General features: G+C 40.0%; 1 protein-coding gene across 1 annotated transcript in view; it reads right to left on the reverse strand.

The window, feature by feature from the left end:
• CDH23 (cadherin related 23) overlaps positions 1-21,721 on the reverse strand; it is a 537,909-nt gene that overhangs the window by 34,563 nt on the left and 481,625 nt on the right. The window contains exons 41-47 of the mRNA XM_087932328.1: positions 17,478-17,611; positions 16,303-16,512; positions 12,941-13,048; positions 10,120-10,222; positions 7,386-7,511; positions 4,887-5,090; positions 2,195-2,653 (exon numbers count right to left, since the gene is read on the reverse strand). Coding sequence (XP_087788454.1) covers positions 2,195-2,653; positions 4,887-5,090; positions 7,386-7,511; positions 10,120-10,222; positions 12,941-13,048; positions 16,303-16,512; positions 17,478-17,611 — 1,344 coding nt within the window. The remainder of the gene's footprint in view (positions 1-2,194; positions 2,654-4,886; positions 5,091-7,385; positions 7,512-10,119; positions 10,223-12,940; positions 13,049-16,302; positions 16,513-17,477; positions 17,612-21,721) is intronic.

Consider the following 21,721-nt stretch of genomic DNA (forward strand, 5'->3'; position numbering starts at 1 on the left):
TCGTTCTTCCTGAACTCTTTCTCCACCTCAAGGATCTTTCCCTAAGTGAATTATTGGCAAGCCAATAATATTATGAAATACACCTTATTCTACACTTATCCATTCCCACTGTGCCCTACTTACTTAAAAAAAAAGTCTTTGTATTCTACAACTTTTAATAAGCAGTATTTATAAACAAAAAAACATACCTGTGAAAGGGCATCTGTGGGAAAGATGACTGATTCTAAGCTAAATTGATCCCAGTGCTTGAATGAAATGGGCTTTTCTCTCTGTACAGAAATAATATTAAAGTAGGCTTCCTCAGAACAGGGGTTGCAAACAGACTCCCATCGCCAACTAAGATGGTGCTGCTGTATTCTGTAAGTTCGCTTTAGCATACCTTTTATGGCCCCCGAATAATACTTGGTTTTATATCAGCTTGATTATGGAGTTGCTTATATATTGCTAGAACTTACATGCTGCTCCATTTATGGAGAGTTTGAACTGCATGTATGTTATTTTCTGAAATCACAGCAAACTTTGATAGAACGATAGCATTATATTTACCCTCCATGAACAGTTTTAGGAAATTTCCGCTCAGCCATGAAATTCAGCGAGTGACCTTGAGAAATTACTATTTCTAATTCAAGCCACTTAGCAAAGTTGTGGATAATATTATTCCTTATACGGAACCCTCATTGTTTAGGGAAATCATGATCCCCCCCCCCAAAAAAAAATCATACATGAATTGTGATCAAATAACCAGGAGCAAATTTAGAGGATCGCTAAATCACATCATTGGATCTAGAACGCTTTGCTTCACTCCCCTGCAAAACCAAAACACAAGACAAAGGATCACTTACCCTAAAAATGCCTGCCCCTCCCATTCCCTTAGCCGCTTAGGTGCTTCTGAGGGCGGTCACCATTCAGTCTGTAAAGGCTGCGGCACAAGGTATACTTTGCTAACCAGACACCAAACCAGCACTAAACTAGGAATGATGATGATGAGAATGATGATGATGAGAACGAATAGAGCGTTGACAGAGATGCACAGATAATTCATAGCATAGACATAGAAACACAGAAATCAAACCTGCAGGCCTGAGAGCCATAAGGAAAGCAAAAAGATAGTTAGTTAAAGCAAGTATCCACCGAAAGTGCGTAGAAAAACACAGAGGGCTCTTCCAGACAGTTAATGATACTGAATCAAGCTGAACAATCAACCAATAGAACAGCTTGCCTTCGGAAGTTGTGGGAGCTTCTCATCCCTTGAGACTTTCAAGAGGAGATTGGACTGCCATTTATCAGAAATGGTGAAGGGTCTCCTGCTTGGGTGGGGAGTTGGACTAGATGACCTACAAGATCCCTTCCAACTCTGTTAATCTGTATATCTGAATCTCTTATTAATCAGCTGAGGTGTGAGGACTATCAAAGAGTTCAATATAGAACTGTTATCGTTCCATTCCGTTCCGTTCCTTTCCTTCCCATTCCATTCGATTCCCATCTTTCTTTCTTCCCTTTCCTCCTCCCCTTCTCCTTTATAAAGGTAGAAACTGATGTTGTTCCCCAAATTGATGTGGTAGGAGCCCTGCTGGCTGATGAGATAGAAGAAAATTGTCTTCATGTGAAACTGAGAGCTGGTCTGAAGTGCTGATGGCCAATCAATTTTTGTCCTTGTCCTTTGCTCTGTTTGGTCATTGGCTGGTTTTTTGTGACCATATTACAGTCACAAAGAAGGAAATATGCTAATTCCTCTGATGTCCAATGTGTGTTAAATAGTCAAAAGAGTTAGTTCAATCCCTGCTACATTTAAATTATACAATCAGAGGATTTGCACACTGGAAAGATTGGAGTCTGGAAGTGCCCAAGAAAGCAAGGGAGAATAAGAAAGAAAGAAAAAAGAGCAGAATATGAAAAGGAAAGAAAAAAAAAGTAGAAGATATTGGGAGGACATCTTCCATGCCATTTTTGTTCTGGTATAATACTCCCATTTTCCAAGGGAAACTGATCTTTAAAGGCAAATAAATGGCTGATTTTTTTTCAGCCCAAATATATTAGAATCTGGGAATGCATATTTGATATGTGGCTTGACATAATTTGGGCCAATAATATTATTTTTCAGCATTCGTTTTTTTTCCCTTCTGCTATTTTTGATCATATTTGTTAGAACCCGAACATAGTGGTCATCTATCATATTTACTTCTAACTCTTGTACCTGTGTGAAAATCCACCGAAAAAGCTCCTTGCTGGTCGGGGACAAGAGCATCCGTATCATCTTTAGCCAGGATTTCTATGAGGTAATATTCCAGTCGGGGATTGAGATCTTTGTCAACTGCTGTCATTTCAGCTATGACTGTGCCTATAGAAGCTGATTCAGGGACACTGACAGTCTGGATGTGGTTGAGGAACTCTGGCTGAGAGTCATTGATATCGTCAATCTGGATGCTCACGGTGGCAGTACCAGAGAGCGATGGTGTGCCTTGGTCTGTAGCAACCACTGTCAAGCGGTAGTGGTCCTTTTCTTCTCGGTCTATAGTTGTGTTGGCCACGCTGATGACCCCAGTATTAGCATGGATCAAGAACTTATCTTGAGCTCCATTCTCAATCCGGTAGCTCAGCTGCTGATTGAGGCCATTATCCATATCAGTTGCAATTACCTGAAGCACAGAAAAACCTAGGGGGAATCCCAGACTGTATTGTTAGAGAGGATATTTCAGTTATTCAGCACTTCAGAAGAAACAAGTAGACGTTTTGAATTGGTCCACCTGATCTCCGGTATTCTCCCATTAACCCTACTGATCTCCAATAATTCCATAGGTTCCTGTGAGTAATGCAGAATAATGCAAAGGAAGTTGTACAACTTATCCCTTAGACCAGGGGTCCTTAAACTTGCCAGCTTTAAGACTTGTGGACTTCAACTCCCAGAATTCCTCCTCCAGTCATGTCAGTTCAGGAATTCTGGAAGTTGAAGTCCACAAGTCTTCAACTTGCCAAGTTTGAAGGCCCTTAGACCAAGATGTGCACCACTGTGATGCTGCAATAACTAGCTTTACTTTTCCACAATTTATTTGTAAAAGATACATGGAAAACATAAACACAGATAACTGCAAGTCCCAACAGATAATTGCAAAATTGCACAGAGGGGGGCATGTGAGGTTTTAATGAGAACTGGAAAAGGCTCTATGTGTGGTTTATGTCAGTGTATCTCAACCTCAACAACTTTAAGATATGTGGAGTTCAGTTCAACTCCCAGAATTCTCCAGCCAGCATGTTTGCTGGGGCATTCTGGGAATTGAAATCCACCTCTCACAAAGTAGCTGGGGTTGAGAAATCCTGGCCTGAACAATATCAAATTGCTTGCAATCAAAGGAAATAGATTTTGATACTTTTTAAAAATACAGGTAGGAATAACAAAACACTTTATATAGACCTAATTAAATCAATATCTTTTTTTTAGAATTGACCAATTAGTTGCAAAGGACAGAGTTGTTTTTTAAAATAGAATTTTACCAAAAAAATGTGCCAAGTCCTTGTCCACTGTATTTCTCTTGGTGCAGTGATTCTGGTTAGTTTAAACCGGGGGTGTCAAACTCGTGGCCCATGGGCCAGATGCATCACCCTAACCCTAACCCCTGTTTTAGCGAAGGGGAAAAAAGTCACGATACGTCATGTGATGACTGTCAGAAGTTCGTTTTCTGATCTCCCTTGCCTATGGCAACTCGAGAATGACAACATGCTACGAGTTTGACATCCCTGGTTTAAACTAGTCACCCTGGTTTTGTAAAAAGGGAAAAGTTGCGGTTTAAAGTAGAGGTCCCCAATTCCCACACCGCAGACCGGTACCAGTCCATGGTCTATTAGAAGCCAGGCTGTGCAAGTGGCAGGTGTGTGAGCAAAGCTTCATCTGTGCATGGACAGAATTTAAATTGTGTGTGAAACCATCCTGTTCCCCCACCCCCCAGGTCCGTGGAAAAATTCTCTTCCACAAAATTGGTCCCTGGTGCCAGAAAGGGTGGAAACTGTTGGTTTAAATTTGTAAATTGATATTCTGGACAAATCAATAGACAATTTGTAAATTAATATTATGGAGAAATCAATCTCTTTATTTTGAGCTAAATAAAATCTCTAGTTGAAACTCGCAAGGAGGGAGTGGATACAGTTTCCGTGTTCATTCCCAGGAACAAAAGTATGATTTAGCAGAGGAATGGTGAATCCCCATAGTTTAGTATATTAGGAAAATATGCTTTTAAATTAAAACTATGCTTTTAAATTAAAAATATAGTTTTTAATATCAAAGTTGGAAAATGAATCACTTGATTTTATTTTTTCAAATAAATTTTCCTCTGTTAAGTGGAACTGGATTTTTTCTTTATCGGCTTCAATGCTGCAAGTTGTATTTACCAATGTGGCGAGAAATAAATTTGATCTTTTTTTTTATACATTAGCACAGTATTCAGCAAGTTCTGACCAGTTCTGGAGAACCGGTAGCAGAAATTTTGAGTAGTTTGGAGAACTAGCAAATACCACCTCTGCCTGCTCACACCCCCATCTATTTTTTGCCTCCCGAGTCCCAGCTGATTGGCTGGGTCTCCTTTTGTTGCCCTGTACAGGAGAATGGAGCTGAAAAGAAGGTCGGTGGGGTGCGGAGGAAATGGAGATTTTACAGTATTCTTCCCCTACTACGCCCACCAAGCCATGCCCACAGAACCGGTAGTAAAAAAATTTGAATCCCACCACTGCATTAGCAGAATTCACAGTACAGGTTATTGTTATATATATCACTGATTTTTGCAGGCAACATCCCCACCCTCTTCACATTTCCAGTGATTTTGTTTCCCACTTGTTTTAAATTCCTAATACTTAACTTCAAATCAGTTCCAAATTTTCCATTTTGCCTTCATTCTAACCTGCAGGGCTGTTTTCTAGTATCCGAACAGACAAGACCGCGGGATGAAATATCGGCCTGTTGTCATTATCATCCAAAATGGTCACGGTGAGATTAGCGGTACTGTTCAGTTTGCCAATGTCAGTTGCAACAACCAGAAACTCCAAGATGGGATTCAAGAAAGCCTCTCTGTCTATCATCTTCCCCGGCTTCACCGAAACGACACCTAAAGGTTAATAATACGACAAGGAGATGAACTCAACAGGGAAAAAATGTAGTCCAAGGACACTCCAGATCTATCAAGCACGTTCCACAGCTTTTTGTATTATCTAAACAGAAACAGAACACACTGATTTGGCAAGTGGCAAAGGAATGGAGATTTCCTTGCTATGTGATTTAATTTATCACCTTCATGCAATGAGATTGTGTAATAATGAGACTTCTATTCCTATTTTTGCTTTGCAGTTGTCACAAAGACACTGTTGTTGTGACAATTTTAAAAATTCAGTGTTGCAAAGTGACTTAAGCATTTATGTTTTATACAAATTACATTTGCCAAAAGTTCGTCTTCCCTTGTTATCTTAAGCTCAAGAACAAAAGTAGGTAGCTTAGGAGACTGTCTTTAGACATTGGGCTTACAAATAGAGGGATTTATATAAATATAAATAAACAGATCAGCAGAAATTTCACCAGGTGGATACATGGCTAGGTAGCATTATTTCACATTACTACTGGGATAGGGCCGTGATGGTGAACCTATGGCATGCATGCCACAGGTGGCACGCAGAGCCATTTGTGCTGGCACATGAGCTACAGGCCAACTTACCTCACAGCGCATGTGTGCGCCTCACAGCTGATTTTCAGCCTCCCAAAGGCTTGAGGAAAGCTTCTGCAGGCTTCTGCAGGCCGAAAACTAGCCCTGTTTCGTCACTTCCTGTTTTTCCTAAAATACTGGAAGTGACGAAATGGGGCTAGTTTTCGGCCTGCAGAAGCCTTCCTCAAGCCTCTGGGAGGCCGAAAAAGGCCTCAAACCAGCCGAAAATCAGCTGTGAGGCGCAGTGCAGGTAAGGGGACGGTGGGGTGGGTGGAGATTGCGTGCGCATGCGTAGGGGGTGTGTGTGGGGGTGCACATTGCCTTCTGGGTGCTAGCACATGAGCGCAAGCATGCAAGCATGCACACAATTTTTGGCACAGGAGCCCAAAAAGGTTAGCCATCACTGGGATAGGGCATAGTGTTCTCTAGAAATTATTTCCTTTAATCATCTTTCTTGGGCACACATGGGATTATAAAAGTTTAACTCCACTTGTCACAAAGAAAACAGGTTGGAGAAGATAGTCCTATACGTATAAAATTAATATCCCAAGACTAAGATTTTCCTTCATCTGCGTCCCAACATGATATAGTAGCTAGTTTTAGAAACATGAAGTTTCTCACTTTCACATAAAATTTCTTTCTTTTTTTGTATCTCGTCTTTATTACTTCTACAAATAATTCAAGGTGGCAAACTTATCCAATACACCTTCCTCCTCCTATTTTCTCCACAGCAGAAAATGTCCCTGTGAGGTGGGTTGGACAAAGAGTGACTGGCTCAAAGTCACTCAGCTGTATTTCATGGCTAAGGCAGGATCTGAATTAATGCTCTCCTGGTTTCTAGCCTAGTGCCTTATCCGTTAGTCCAGAGGTCCCCAAACTTGGCAACTTTAAGACTTGTGGGCTTCAACTCCTTAATTGCTTTGGGGGGGTGCTCTGGGATGAGATTTCTCTGCGGCCCACCCAAATTTTCTCACGGCCCACCGGTTGGCAACCACTGGTTAGAGCACATAGAGAAGACCTACTGCCATTCAGCAAATCTTACTGTAAAAAGCAGGAATGGGTTCCAACACTGACTTCGATTGCTATATATGGCATTGCTGGGAAAACACCGGGCTATTCTCACCTCCAAGAATCCACTCAGACTACATTAAGGGGCCCCAAAGCATTATGGTGGAATAATGAAAGTATTGCAGTTTTGTTTCTTTGAGAATAAAGGAAGAAATAAAATGGCAGAAAACTGAAAGGGCAGAGGAGGCTTCTCAGATGGCTGATGTGCAGTCATGAGCTAAGAAAGTGACAAAGATCTCTTTCCTTATTTCTTGGCCCAGAAAGGGCAAGTTTTGCTTGGCTAACAGTTTTGGGCAACTTCTATAGTCTTTCCCCCCCAAAAAAAATCAACAACACCTTATGCTCACCAAGTCCTGTTAATTTTAAATAATCAGAACAACTCGATAGGACTTGATTTATTTAAGTAAGGCAGTCAGAAAATGTGGCCCGTGGAAAAACTGATGACCTGGAAGTGCCTCATGCTAACCTTATGTAATGCACAGAAATTTATCTAGCAGATTTGTTAAAAGTCTGAAGGCATTTTTCAACTGTTTCCATATTGCTCTCTCATGGTGCAGAATATATATATATATATTCTATTTGCCTCCATCACCCTGAATATTCAGACAGCTATACATAAAGAGTCCATGTCTTTCTTACCTGTTCTGTTGTCAATGATAAACAGGTCCTTTTCTTTTCCCAGCAGTTGATACGTCAACACTGCATTGATACCCTTGTCATCATCCAAAGCTAGGATCGGTCCATTAAGGACAGTGAGAGGAGTCCCTGAATCAAACATGAAGAACTCAGAAAGAAAAAAAAAGGCATAATGTTGATAGACTGACTCTACCTCCCTCTTCCCTTTCCCCGATGGTCAACAATGAAGTATGAATGGATGAAATAGGGTGAGATCCTATGAAACAATAAAAGAGTGCCTGGTGTAACCTTGGCAGACTGAATCAAGACGCCCTTGGGAGAAGCCTTAAGCCCTGCTAAAACAAAACATACGTTCATCAGCCACATTAAAATGGGGGAAAAAATTCAAGACATTTAGTGGGATGTTATCTTCTGGTCAAATTCTTGAGCTCCTGAGAGAGTATGTCAGTTAAGGACATCATGTGGTTCGCTGAGATATAAACATACATGAGGAATTATTTCAAGTATTTAAAATCATAATTTCACACTAGGTGAAAAAACTATATTTATGTGCAAATTACTTTAGAGCTTATTTCATATTTCAGATACTTCAAACAGCAATTTGGCCAAGGAATAAGCCATCTGCTTGCATATTTCCTTCTCACAAGTATTTGGCCTAACAAAATAGTACCTGGTTTAATTACATTACAGCTGTGATAACTAAAACTCTCTCTCTCTCTCTCTCTCTGTGTGTGGGGGGGTGATCCTTTCAAATCAGATCACATATTAAAATCAACATTATGATTTGCACTCCTCATTTGGAAGGTTTCTCCAAAAGCATGTTGCTATTTCAGGCATACTGGTTAACAGCAAATTGGTCAGAACAGGAGCTGTTCCATTAAACTGAGATGAAGGGTCCTTGGTGCTTCTCTGACCTTGCCTAGCAGTGATGATGTTAGCTAGTTGGGTAATGAGACGTCTGCAAGAAAACCAGCAAGCTTAGAGAGGAGCAAGAACCCCTCATTTTAATCCTGAACTCCAAATATTCTCCTTTACTGATTAAACTGAGAATATGAGGAAGCACGCTTATTCCCAATATGCAATTCAAATATCAGAAGCATGAATGCAACTGATGTCTGAATGGATCAAAGAAGGAAAGATGTCTAGAATCAGCACACAAAACCTTGTCATTTTCACTGATGCTGTTATAATTCAAGCAAGCTACAAAAGGTCATAACTTAGCTTTAAATAATCCCCCATTGCATTGTTTGAAAAAAAAAACAACCCTGCATTTTCTGAAGGGGAAAGAGAAGTAGGAGTATTTTAGAAATCACCTAATTCTAAGAACAGAAGCAGTAAAATAAATCCGGGGATGTATTTGACTTATTCAATTTCCCTTTCTGTTTCTTTCACTTTAAAAGCATTTTTTCTTTATACATAGTACAGTAATATCTCAGGAAATTTTTCTCCCACTTCACTTTTTGTATCAGGAAGTCCACAAACTGCCCAGAAGTGCATTCATTATAGAGGCATCCCATGACTGGACCCGAATTTTTTACATTTTTTACACTGGTTGTAAAGTGAACATGGTTGTTAAGCAAACACTATGGTTTTTAAACCAGTGCCATGGTTATTAAGCAAATCAACTTGGCAAACATTTTTGGGGGTCAAAGATTGGAAGTAAAAGACTAGAAACCAGAAAAAAAAATCATAAATCTTGATTATGTGACTGCGGGAAACTAAAAACGGCTAGAAAGGTGAACCGGTTGCCAAGTGCCCCAAATAACTTCAAAAACTGGTCGCAAGTAGCTTTTAGAGGTACAACATAACTTCAAATGGTCATTAAGCAACTGGTTGTAAGTTGAGGACCACCTGTATGCTTTTGAAAACCCCTAAATCTTGCAATAGAGAGGAAAAAAAGGAGAATCTGTCATGCCCTTGTTGGAATCTGATTCCGAGGGGGAGGTCGAGCAGCTGACAGGGAGTGGGAGTGTGGCTCCAGCGGCTGTGAAAGAAACTGGGGAAAGGCACAGTCCGGCTGGGCATTCAGAGCAAGATCCAGGCCCACCCCCTCTTCATCCTAGGGCACGCAGGGGGGAACAGAGAAGGGAGCAATGTGAGTTGTGTGGCTTATGGGGGAGGAAAGGGCCCTGATTCCCTTCATTAGCTGCAGCTGGGAAAACAGGATTTAAAAAGAGTGTTTGTGCACAGCACCTTGCGGGAAGCAAAGTGTGAATTATGTTTGTCAAGTTTTATCTGGGTTTTGGCATTCTCACAACTGTGTGTGTTTCGTTATCTTTTGAAGTCTGCAATTCCTTATCCTGCCCTGTCTTGTTGAGTGCTGCAGCGTGGTTTGTGTTGGTTTTTATTGATAATTTTTATGTACTTTGGGTTCAGACTGAATTTCTTCCCTTTAAAAACTGTTCTTGGGAGAGTTTTTCCTCCAGCTGATGATAACTGGACATCGGGGGCCAAGTTGGAGGTATTAAAGGGACTTTACCTACTTTTGTGACTTTGTTGCTTTTGTGCCACGCCTCTTTGGGTCATCACAGAATCATTTTTAAAAACTGGAAAAGTTCCTGAAAAGTATGAAGGAGCAGTTTTTCTCCTCCTCATAACCATTTTATTTATGGTATGTGTCTTAAAATATTGTTAACAGAAAAACAGAACCTTTTATTAGTAGCGGGAAAGCACATGAGTGCTTGGAAGAGATTCTCTGCATGTCCTGAGATCTAGGCAGAGTGAAGGAAAGACCTACCTGGAGGGGAATTTTCTAGCACCTCAGCCTGGTAGGAACTCTGAGTGAAAAGAGGATGGTTATCATTTTCATCCGCTACTGTAATCACCAGCAAGTCAAAATCCTGAAGGTGTACCAAGAGGAAAAAAAGAAACAATGATTTAAAACAAGGTTCAAGAAAGTCCAGTTGTCTTTTGAGAGAAAGCACTTTTGGGACAACCATGACTTGGATAACTGAGAATCTCCATAAGCATTTAGCTATGCGCTCTATGATGGACACCCTTTGAATGGTGTGGAGCGTGAACAGGTTTCCAGAAAAAAAATTGCAGACTACAGGATTCAGGTGACCTTGAGGGCATAGATAATCATAAACATCCAAGTGGCCTCAATGGCTCTCAGAGAGGTTGCTAACAGCCAGATGACTGCAAGGAATATAAATCCTTCCATCCGTCAGCATTCAATCAGAACTGAAGAAGCTTCTTGGATGAGAAGTGAAATGTCTTCAAACAAAACAGGGAAGTCCAGTTGTCTTTTGAAAGAAAGCACTTTTGGGACAGCCATGACCTGGATGACTGAGAATCTCCACAGGCAATGATTTAAAACAACAACAAAAATTGACTTTGCCTTTAGAAGGAGCTTCTTCTCACAGTTATTTTCAGAATTCATGTTAGTATTTCTGATTTGATTTCCTCTGTGCATATTTACATCCTGCCCCAGCCCCCAAAAACTTAGTGTAAAAAAAAATACAAATTTCTATATAGTATTATCTGAACCTTCCACTCCAGAAATCCGTTCAACTAAGTAAAGTGATTAAAAAAAAACTTCTAAAAATATTTGATTTTGAGCTGGTTTGTCTTTCTCCGTGAGAAGTTTGTTTCTGATCTATTTCCAAAACCAAGGTAAGATACACAAGGGCAGGGATGTTTGCAAGTTTTGCTTTTGGTGGAAGTTAAAAAGTTTAAAGTACTGAAACCCACCTGGTCGGTTTATTCACAGGGGGTGATTAGACCAGGGGTCTCCAACCTTGGTAATTTTAAGACTTGAGGACTTAAACTCCCTGGCTGAGGAATTCTGGGAATTGAAGTCCACAAGTCTTAAAGTTGCCAAGGTTAATAGATAACAGATGAACAGAGTTGGAAGGGACCTTGTAGGTCATCTAGTCCAACCCCCCACCTAAGCAGGAGACCCTAGACCATTTCTGACAAATGGCAGTCCAGTCTCTTCTTCAAAGCTTCCAGTGATGAAGCTCCCACAACGTCCGAGGGCAACTTCTGTTCCATTGGTTGATTGTTCTCAGTGTCAGAAAGTTTCTCCTTATTTCCAGGTTAAATCTCTCCTTGTTCAAGTTTACATCCATTATTCCTTGTCTGGACTACAAGTGCTTTAGAAAATAGTTTGACCCCTTCCTCCCTGTGGCAGCCCCTCAAATATTGGAAGACGGCTATCATGTCTCCCCTGGTCCTTCTCTTCCCTAGACTAGCCAAGCCCAGTTCTTGCAACCATTCTTCATATGTTTTAGTCTCCAGTCCCCTAATCATCCTGGTTGTACTCTGTACTTTTTCTACAGCATCAACATCTTTTTATAGTGTGATGACCAAAACTGGATGCAGTATTCTAGCTGTGGTCTTGCTAAGGCTTTATAGAGTGGTATTGATCTAGGAGACCCCTGGATTAGATAGTGGCCACAAAGATGCAAAGATGCCTGGTTCTTATGTGCAAAGAACACATAAAAACCGAACAAAGCTTTAATTGTATTGGGATGACAGCCACCTTAACCATACGCATTATTTTGAATTTTTAAGTACCACTAAAAAAACAGAGAATCAGACAAGACACTAGATAGTGATGTAATTATATATATATATATATATATATATATATAACACACACACACACATACATATACATACGTATATATATACACACATACATACATATATATATATATATATATAAAATTTGTTTTCTTAAGTTTTCACGGGTACTTACATGTATGGTATTCAGCTTTGCTCGGGTATTTTCCCACTTTTAAAGTTGTAGCAACGTTTCGTCAGAATCTCATCTGCCATCATCAGGCTTCTGTATTGTGTTTGTCAGATGAACTGAAAAACGAAACGGCTGTGAAAGTCTGACTCACAGACAAACACAATACAGAAGCCTGATGATGGCAGATGAGATTCTGCTGAAACGTTGCTACAACTTTAAAAGCACAACTATAATGACATGGGAAAATACCTGAACAAAGCTGAATACCATACATATGAATACCCACGAAAACTGGATATATATATATATATATATATATATATATATATATATATATATATATATATATATATATACACATACATACATACATACATACACACACACACACACACATATATACATATATATATATATATATATTTGTTTGTTTCTGATGAGGAAGATCATGTCTACTCTCTGTCTCTCATTAAGTATTTGGGAAATTTGATTTTAGAATTACTGTCTCAGAAAATACCTAATTTTTACATGCCTATTTGTAACACAGTAGAATATATTTGTCTGTTATCTGATGCATCCATAGATGAAATCTAACATAAGGTTGTGAGGTTTTTTTCCAAGAAACTTGTGGGGAACCGAATGATTAATGGAAAACCTATAATGAAAAAGAAAGCTTGAGAACATGGTTAGAAATAGCTTAACCACGGATCCCCTAAGAAAGGAAATTAAACTTTGGGCTGCAGTCCTGTGTTTTATATGTAGTTTATTGATTTATCTTTTGGGGGAATATTATACCCAATGCTCTTGATAAAAGCAACCTTGTTCAAAATTAGGAAAAGATACAGTCAGTAATTACCCTTCTTGCATTGCGTGCGTTTTCTGGATTGTCCTTCACTGTTATTGTCAGTCTGTATTCTGACACTCGCTCCCTGTCCAATGGGCGATTTACATACACAATGCCAGTCTGGGGAAGAGAAGAACAAAGCAAAACACAGGGAGAAAAACATCACATGAAACTGTTTGACTTGCTTTGAACTGCTAAATGGATTTAATGCACGACCTTAGAAGATTCCTTAAATCAGAAAATGTGTTCTTGAAGCAGCCGTTCCGGCTGTATGAATTCATAGTAATGAATCAAGTTATAGGAAATTTGCATTTTTCTGAACCACTTGAGGAAAATGTAACGATCAACACTCCTGCAATTAATTAACAGTTATTAAACTGATACAGGAGTGAGTTGTGTTTTCTTTTAGACTGGATGGAGCATCTAGCACCCCCTAGCTCTGAGCTTTAGTTTAGCACAGCATGCCACATTGACTAAGTCAGTTATAGCTTCTCAGCGATTTGCAGGAAAATAAACCAAATTTAGTTACTGTATGTTCACGATAGAAGAGAAGAAAACCAGGGACGTTTCGATATTGAAGAGCAGCTACAGGTAAGATCTATGCATAACTATTATGATCTGAAATACAGACAGTGCTCGAGTTATGTTTACTCAGTCAGAGACTGTTCAAAATTACAAGGGCACTGAATGGGGCTGGGGTAGAGGGACTTAAAATTGGTCCCCAGAGTTCTGACCAGCATACATTTCCAGGGTTGCATAGCTGTGATTTCAGGGGTGGGATTCTACCAGTTCGCACCTATTCGCTAGAACTGGTTGTTAACATTCTAAGCAGTTCGGAGAACCAATTGTGAGAAGAAATTACTGGCCTAATCCTGTAAGGAAGGCAGGAAGGAAACATTCTGGTGTTGCTTAAAGAAATTGCCTCTCCGTTAACCCTTATTACATTCTTAGCAGGACTAGACTTCCTGTTTCAGGAACGTCTCTGGAGTTTTTTCCCCCTCCTTTGCTGGTACTTTGCTTGTGTGGAGTGACCATTCAAAGTTACAATGGCACTGAAAAAAGTGACTTATGACCCTTTTTCACACTTACGACTGTTGCAGCATCCCCTCAGTCATGAGAGGCCAGGCGAGGAGATGCATGCCTCGATGTGTGTGATATTGAGTTGGCCACGCCCAGCCAATAACAAGCCATGCCCACCAACCAAGCCACGCCCACAGACCCGGTTGTTAAAAAATTTGAATCCCACCTCTGTGTGATTTCCTATGGTCTCTGCTGTCTTCCAAAAACAAAATCAATGGAAAGCGGGCAGGAAGTTGTAAGTAAAAGAATGCAACTTCTTCCCCAAAGAAAATAACTAGGAATCTAGAATAGTTTGCCTCTGAGAAAAGATTATACTTGAAGGGAAGGGGGGAGATGGGGTATAAAAGAGGGGTATAAAACCATGTGTGCTGTGTTAATTGTGGACTGAAAATTACTTCTCTTTTGCATAGTTCGAACTTGGACTCACTTGTTAAAAGAACATGCAGGGGTATTGGAGATTGATAAAAGACTTCTTTACATAGACAACAAAAGTAGTGGGATTCAAATATTTTTGCCACCGGTTTGGTAGGTGTGGCTTGGTGGGCGCGCTTTGCGAGCATGCACACACTTTGCATGCACGTGCACACCAAATGCACACTTTGCACAGGTGCAGAAGTGTTTGCGCAGGTGCAGAGGCGTTCTAACTCACCTCCTGCAAGCCTGAACTCTCCCGGTCGCTTCAGCAGCTGCCGCGCAGCACTCATTTGTGCTGCGCAAAGCAGCTGTGCTTTAAATTCAGAGGATACAGGTGAGTATGGGAGCCTGGGTGGGTGGGTGGGCCCAACAGCAGAGCGGTGGAGAAAACCGCCTCGGTCTCCACTGCTCATTGCTGCTACCAGATCGCCAGAACTGTGCCAAACCGGTAGAATACCCCCACTGGACAACATATTTACAGTAAATACCAGCCACTAGAGTGCAAATGTGGAAGACAGCTACAGTATCGTTCATCAATCAGTGGGTGCCTCCAGAAAGGATGTAATTGTAATATTGAACTGAACTCTGCATTGATCGCTCAACATTGCTGCAATCATGAGATAGTTTGGTCAATGCAGAACCCCCACCTTGAAGCAACGAGTCTTATTGCAAAACGTTGCAGTATTGCTTTGCACAAAGTGATCTGCTTGCTGGAGATAATAGCTGGCTTGCTCAACTTCCCAATTCCTGAAATCCAGCCATGGCAGGGAGATGACATAACTGTGCTAAGGGTCTCAGATATGGACTTGTCCTACCAAAGGTACTACCGTGATGAACCTCTATGTGAAATTTACAATTAAGCATAGGGGCTCCATTGTTTTCACTCCAGTTGCCATAGGTTTATTAAAGAGTATTCATGTAGCCTGAATGCATGTGGTATAGTGGATTAGGGAGACTCAAGTTCTGATTCTCCTTTAGCCCTGGAGGACATCTAGGTGATTTGCTCTTAGCTGTAGACTAGGAGTTTGAAAAAAAATCTGTTTACAAAGCTACCCTGGACCACAATCAGATACTATTGTTCTGACCCAGGCTTCGTCAAATGTAATTAAACACAAACTTGTTTTCAAAGCAAAACCTATTTTATTGCAACACTTGAAATTGCTTTCATTCCCAGCCAGAACTAATCTTAAACAGTTCCCCAAGATAAGCACACGCCTTTCAGTGCTGTGGAATGCTGCCAAAACCAGAAGTATCCAATTAATGATAACAGAAACCAACCTAAGAACCAGAAAAAACCAACCAGAGTATACAGAGCTTCAAGGAGGACTTGGAATCTATCGAATTACTTTGCTTCCTGCAAAGCTCTTCGTCATTGAGGACTGACTTTTATCCCTTATGGGAGGGGCAATCACCTCCCAGCCTTACTCCTGAGTGGCCCCTTTTGTTTCAGCTGCTCTCGCCTTCTAGCAGCTCTGCGCACATGCGCACTGGGAACAGGCTCCCCTGGGTCTTCTGCTTCGCTGCTGCCAGACTCCAAAGGCTCCAAAGGCAGCACCCCACTCCCAGATGGTCCTGGCACCATCCCTGTATTGGACTCAGGACCCTCATCCAAGTCCTCACCAGACTCCCGGACTGGTCCCCTTTTGTCCTCACTGTCTGATTCTGCTGCCATCTGCACTGACTGCTGGCAAACCACAACAACTATGGGCCATAAACTTTACTGAAGAACCATTATTTTGCAAGGAATTAATATTAAAATATTAATTATTAATTATTTACTTTCGATCAAGTTAAAACCTCCAACTGTCACTCCAATTTATTCCAGAACATTTGATGCAGGAGGCCACCAGACAGGTATATAAAAGGCCTCTAAGGCTTACCGTGCTATTGATGTAAAAGGCATTGTCTCTGTTCCCTGCTGTGATGCTAAATGTTAGAAGAGCGTTCCTGCCACTGTCCGCATCCCTGGCAAGGATGCGGGTCACGAAGCTGGAGATGGGAGCAATTTCACTGATGGTGAGATTCATTGGTAGATTCAGGAGAATGGGGTCATTATCATTAACGTCCAAAACATTCAATCCCACCATGACCTAAAACACAAGGAAAGGGCACATGAGAAGAGCAGCGAAAAGGCCATTGTTACAAGGAACACCCACTCTGTGGCTAGGACAAACTCCTTCTCTATTTCTCCACATGGCATCATAAAGACAAGAATACAGGTAGCTCTTATGACTCATGTCTGGTTTCTTAGAAACTATGGTGCCCCCCTCTCCCAAATGTACTTCTGACCCAGATTCAAAGTTCTGATGACTGCCCGCCCACATCACATTGCTGCATTTTGAGCACTCAGTAACTGGTCCTCACTTACAACTCTTTGCAGCATCCTCTGGTCTATGTTTTACAATGATTTTTGTTGAAAACCAGCGTTCAGTTCTTGTTTCCAACCCAAACTGCCCATTCTGAACAACAACAATGTCATTTCAGATAGGACAAGCACTCCAGAGGGTTAACATCATTGCTTAGAGGATCACTGGTTGCCCTCTCTCCTCTTTATAAACTTTATATAGCTTTATAACTCCCACATTCATCTCATCCTGGGCACCCTTTGTTTGAACTTTTACCATCTGGCAGACGTTACAGAATAATAAAAACAAGGACAAATAGACTGAAAAATAGCTTCTATCCCAAGAGCAGTAGCTCTGCTGAATTCTACTGTATAGTGCAGTGTAGGTGAGGTGTCAGGGTTTCCAATTCAATGTGTGGAGTGTGAAGGATGTATGTTCGTGTTTATTTTCACGGTCATGATGTGCACCAAAGATGGTGCTTGATTTCGTTGTACGAGACGCAATGACAATAAACTAAACTAATTTGCTTAAAGACTGACACAAGAAAGGTAATAAAATCAATGGTGGTCAGGTGCTTGACCTACTCACTAGTTATAATCACAATTCCAGGCTCAACTACTTTAATCCCTTTTGTTTTTTTACCATCTACAATTCGGTACATATTCGCAGATGGACATTTTATCACCTGACCCTAAGCCACTACGACTTACCGTAGAGCTGAGAGAAGGCACCCCTCTGTCCTTGGCCTCGATGGTGAGATTATAAAAAGCAATGTTCTCTCGGTCAAGCTCAGCGTCCTTTCTCACACGTAGCTCCCCTTCCACAGGTGAGATCACAAATTCTCCTGCAAGACAGACAGAGCCATGTTATAGGAAGAAAAGCTCAAATACTAACAATAATAATAAGAAAGCTACATTAATTTTATAGGCTGAGGGTCTGGAGACCTGTTGGGGACATTTTTATTTGTGGTTGGACAGGAGAGCCTCTTATGATTCTACAAACAGAGGTTTGGCACTCCAAGCACTCTAGAACAGGGGTCTCCAACCTTGGCAACTTTAAGATTTGTGGACTTCAACTCCCAGAATTCCTCAGCCAGCTGCTGGCTGAGGAATTCTGGGAGTTGAAGTCCACAAATCTTAAAGTTGCCAAGGTTGGAGACCCCTGCCCTAGAAATCTTCATGTTTCTTAGGGAAATGGGAACATATATTGGGAACATAATCACCCCAAATACTCCACTGTAGAGATTTTATTTTTATTATTCAATTTATAATAGAATATTGTATTGTTTATTCTATTTATCTTCAACTTCTACATTATCTGTAGAGACAGTAATCTATCAGAATGTAAACGTACACACTATTAACCAGCAAGCTTCAGATTCCAACTGATGTGATAGATTAACCCTATGGATGCATTCAGTGGGAACTGTTTTCAATTAAGACTGTATATACTTGCAACCTTAATGTATTAATATATTTTAGCCTTTCAAGCAGAGGTGGTATTCAGCAGGTTCTGACCAGTTCTGGAGAACTGGTAGCGGAAATTTTGAGTAGTTCAGCAAATAGCACCTCTGACTTGAGATTTTACAGTATCCTTCCCCTGCCACGCCCACCAAGCCATGCCCACAGAACCGGTAGTAAAAAAAATGGAATCCCACCACTGCTTTCAAGCTTTCCAGATGGGTTAAAATTCAATGATCATCATTTCCAACTGGCTAGGAAGAACAGGAATTGAAACTGAACACATTTAGGAGACAATTAAATTGAACCACACAATATGATCTCATTAAATAAGAACAACAACTGGAAAGCAATCCTTGTTCAGGCTCATATCTCATCAGATATTTCTGGCAGTTCATAATCTAAGAGGAAAGGCCTCTGTTTGTTTCATTAGAGATATACCACTTTTAAACATGGAAGTTTAATTTAGGGTTGTCTCTACAGCAAGGTTTCCCAACCTTGGCAATTTTAAGACATGTGGACTTCAACTCCCAAAATTCTGGCTGGGGAATTCTGGGAATTAAAGTCCATGTGTCTTAAAGTTGCCAAAGTTGGGAAATTCTGATTTACACTGTGTAGCAAAATAGAAATGTATGAATTTATCTTATTCATAAAAGTCACATATTTAAAAAACACTGTACAAGTTAAAATGTGCCCTTCCTCCCCGCCCCTTTTCCATATAATTCAGAAAGTGACAATCTTCTGTCATCTTTTCACCACTCTAGTAAGAAACCATAAACCATAAATACAACTGTTTTTCTTGACGCGATACTTTTCCACTCACCACTGGTTCTTGTTCTTTATTCCTTTTACATTCTATTTAAAAAATAATAATTTTGATATGGTATTTTTTTATTTGTATTGTAAACTCCAGAGAGTCACGTCAGATTTGGGCACTGCTTAAATTGAACAAGGGAAGGTAACCATAGCAAAATATGCCTAGAAACCTTGACAAGAAACTACAGGGGCACAATTGACCGGAAGAATAGAAATGAAATAAATTAAAGATTAATTAAATTAAGAAAATAAAAAAAAATGAAGAAAAGGAGTTGCTGCATGACACCTGGTGATTGCTTAGATATTTCTCCCTGTGGGAGCACTCATCCATTGAAAAGCTCATTATTCTTGAAATTTAGCAGGTGGGTTTTTATGCTGTTTTACAGTATGTTGAAAATTTACCTCTTCATCCACATTTTCCTGTTATAACTTTTTTTTGGGGAAAAATCCCATCCTGTACCTTTTTAATGAATGTGTTTTCTTGAACATCGTTGTATATTGTTTTTAATATATTTTAAGTTTTGTTTTATTATGCTTTTTATTATGCTTGTGCTTATTATGCTTATGCTTATCCTTATGCTGATTATTATTATTATTATTATTATTATTATTATTATTATTATTATTATTATTATTATTTTAAATGTATATGCTGTCTGACAACCAGAAATTCTAGCTGGTTTGATGCAAATTGCCGGTTTGATGCAAATATGTCCTTACTAAGTTCTAAATGGAAGATACGTTGACAGTTTGAAATAAAATAATATAAATGTAGATATTAAAATATCGGACAAGGTCTAAGAATCTGAACTAGTTATTTACCTAACTGCTAGATTAAAAATATGCAAGATAGTTAAATACTGGGCAACTAAAATAAGTAAAGATTTCCCTGTCTAATTGTTTCTGACCCTAGGGGACAATGCTCATTTCCGTTTCTCGGCCAACAAGTGTTCTCTGAAGACATTTTCTGTGGTCAGGTGGCCAGCACGGCTAAACATCAAAGGCACACTCCAGTTACCACACTGGAGCTGAGGGATAGGGAGGGGAGTCGGAGGAAGGCGGAGTGATGTCACCCGGCAACCAGACCGTACCAAGATTGGACCATGTGACTGATTGTTTCGAGAATGTGGGAAAACTTTCATGTGTCAGGATTCCGGCAGTTACCCCAATTAAATCATGAGTCACGAGCCAAACTTCCAAAACTTCAAAAGGATTTATTGGGAGTTAACATGTCCGGCGCTGCCTGGGTGTCGCCGACTCTAAGACACATCATTCATTGTCACTGTTGACCCTGGCTTTCCCCCAACCCCTGGGTGTATCATAATTCATATTCTCCAATGGGACACATCCATAGCCAAGAGTCATCAATCATGTTCTCCAGTTAAGATATTTGGGCGGCAAAAACTTCAATCACCTAGTTACCATCTTTGAAAACTATTTATGGAATGCACTTTCGATTTCCAAGCTGCTGCACTGCTCTTTCAAACCCCTTTCTCCCCTCCCTTTCTGTTGGCAACTCTAAAAAGACCATAGAAATATGAGTTGACATTATGTTTAATTAGGTGAAAACTGTGGAAGTCTTCAGAGTCGGTTTCCACCAGATCTGTGCCAATATACAGTATTTCCAGCAAAGCTATTCTTTGAGGAATCTACTTGCTTTGGAGTTTTGCTTGATCATGAATTATTACTTGGAACCCTGACACATGTGGTAACAATTTTTTTTTCTTCCTAACATGATTATGTTTCTCAATAGCCTGGCGAAGAGTGAGCATCTAGTTTGACATCTCCTGCCTGAGATGACCTCCAAAATCCCTTCCAACTCTGTTTTTCTGTGAAATGTAGAACCATACTGTCCTAGAAACTTTGTGTACTGGTACTTCACGTATTCCTTTTAATCAGAAACTTGCCAAACAGTGTACACTTCCTCTTGTTGCCTTTCCCCCTGTGTAGGAAACAATAATGACAGGCTTCCCATCATCAGGCACTAGCGTACTCTTCACACACAAGTTTGCATAACTTTCACAATCATACCCACATTTTAACATTTCTCCAGTTGCATCATCTACCTCTGCAACCTTACAATTTTTCAGCGTTCTCACAGCATTTAGGACTTCTTTTTATTGTTTTTTTTTGGGGGGGGCGTTGACATTTGTGGTGCTTGCTTAAAATTCTCTTAGATATATCGCTATTATATTTTTATGAATCTCAAAAATCCCAGCTTTCCTCTTATCTAGTTTCGTCTCCAATTATTTCTTTCTGATTTTAATTAAAAAGGGCTTATAGCACAGCATACGCAGACATGCAAATCTAGATTATGATATATGTTCATCTCTCTCTTTTGAAAAGTCCATTAATGGTACTCTGCATTTTTTAATTTTTATATTATTGTTTAATGTAATATAATGATTTATTTTCAGGAAAAATATAGTATTATCTATGATTGAAGAGATAATTACTGAGGTTGTGCAATTATTGCTCCATATAACACCCCGTATTATTTCATCATTTTTAAAAATTCTACTTACTTTGTTGAAGGCATTGTGCTTAGTTCAAAAACATTTTTAATTGCCAACAAGACTTTCTGTATACATATTCTTTCTCTGATTACACTCTTTACCACTATTTTTTTATTTCTACTGTATACAACTTTTGTTTTGCTTGTTTTGGAGTTTTTTTTG

The sequence above is a fragment of the Pseudonaja textilis genome, chromosome 4 (genome assembly GCF_049901715.1).
Source record: "Pseudonaja textilis isolate UNSWEBS1 chromosome 4, rPseTex1.2, whole genome shotgun sequence".
NCBI classification, from domain to species: Eukaryota; Metazoa; Chordata; class Lepidosauria; order Squamata; family Elapidae; genus Pseudonaja; species Pseudonaja textilis.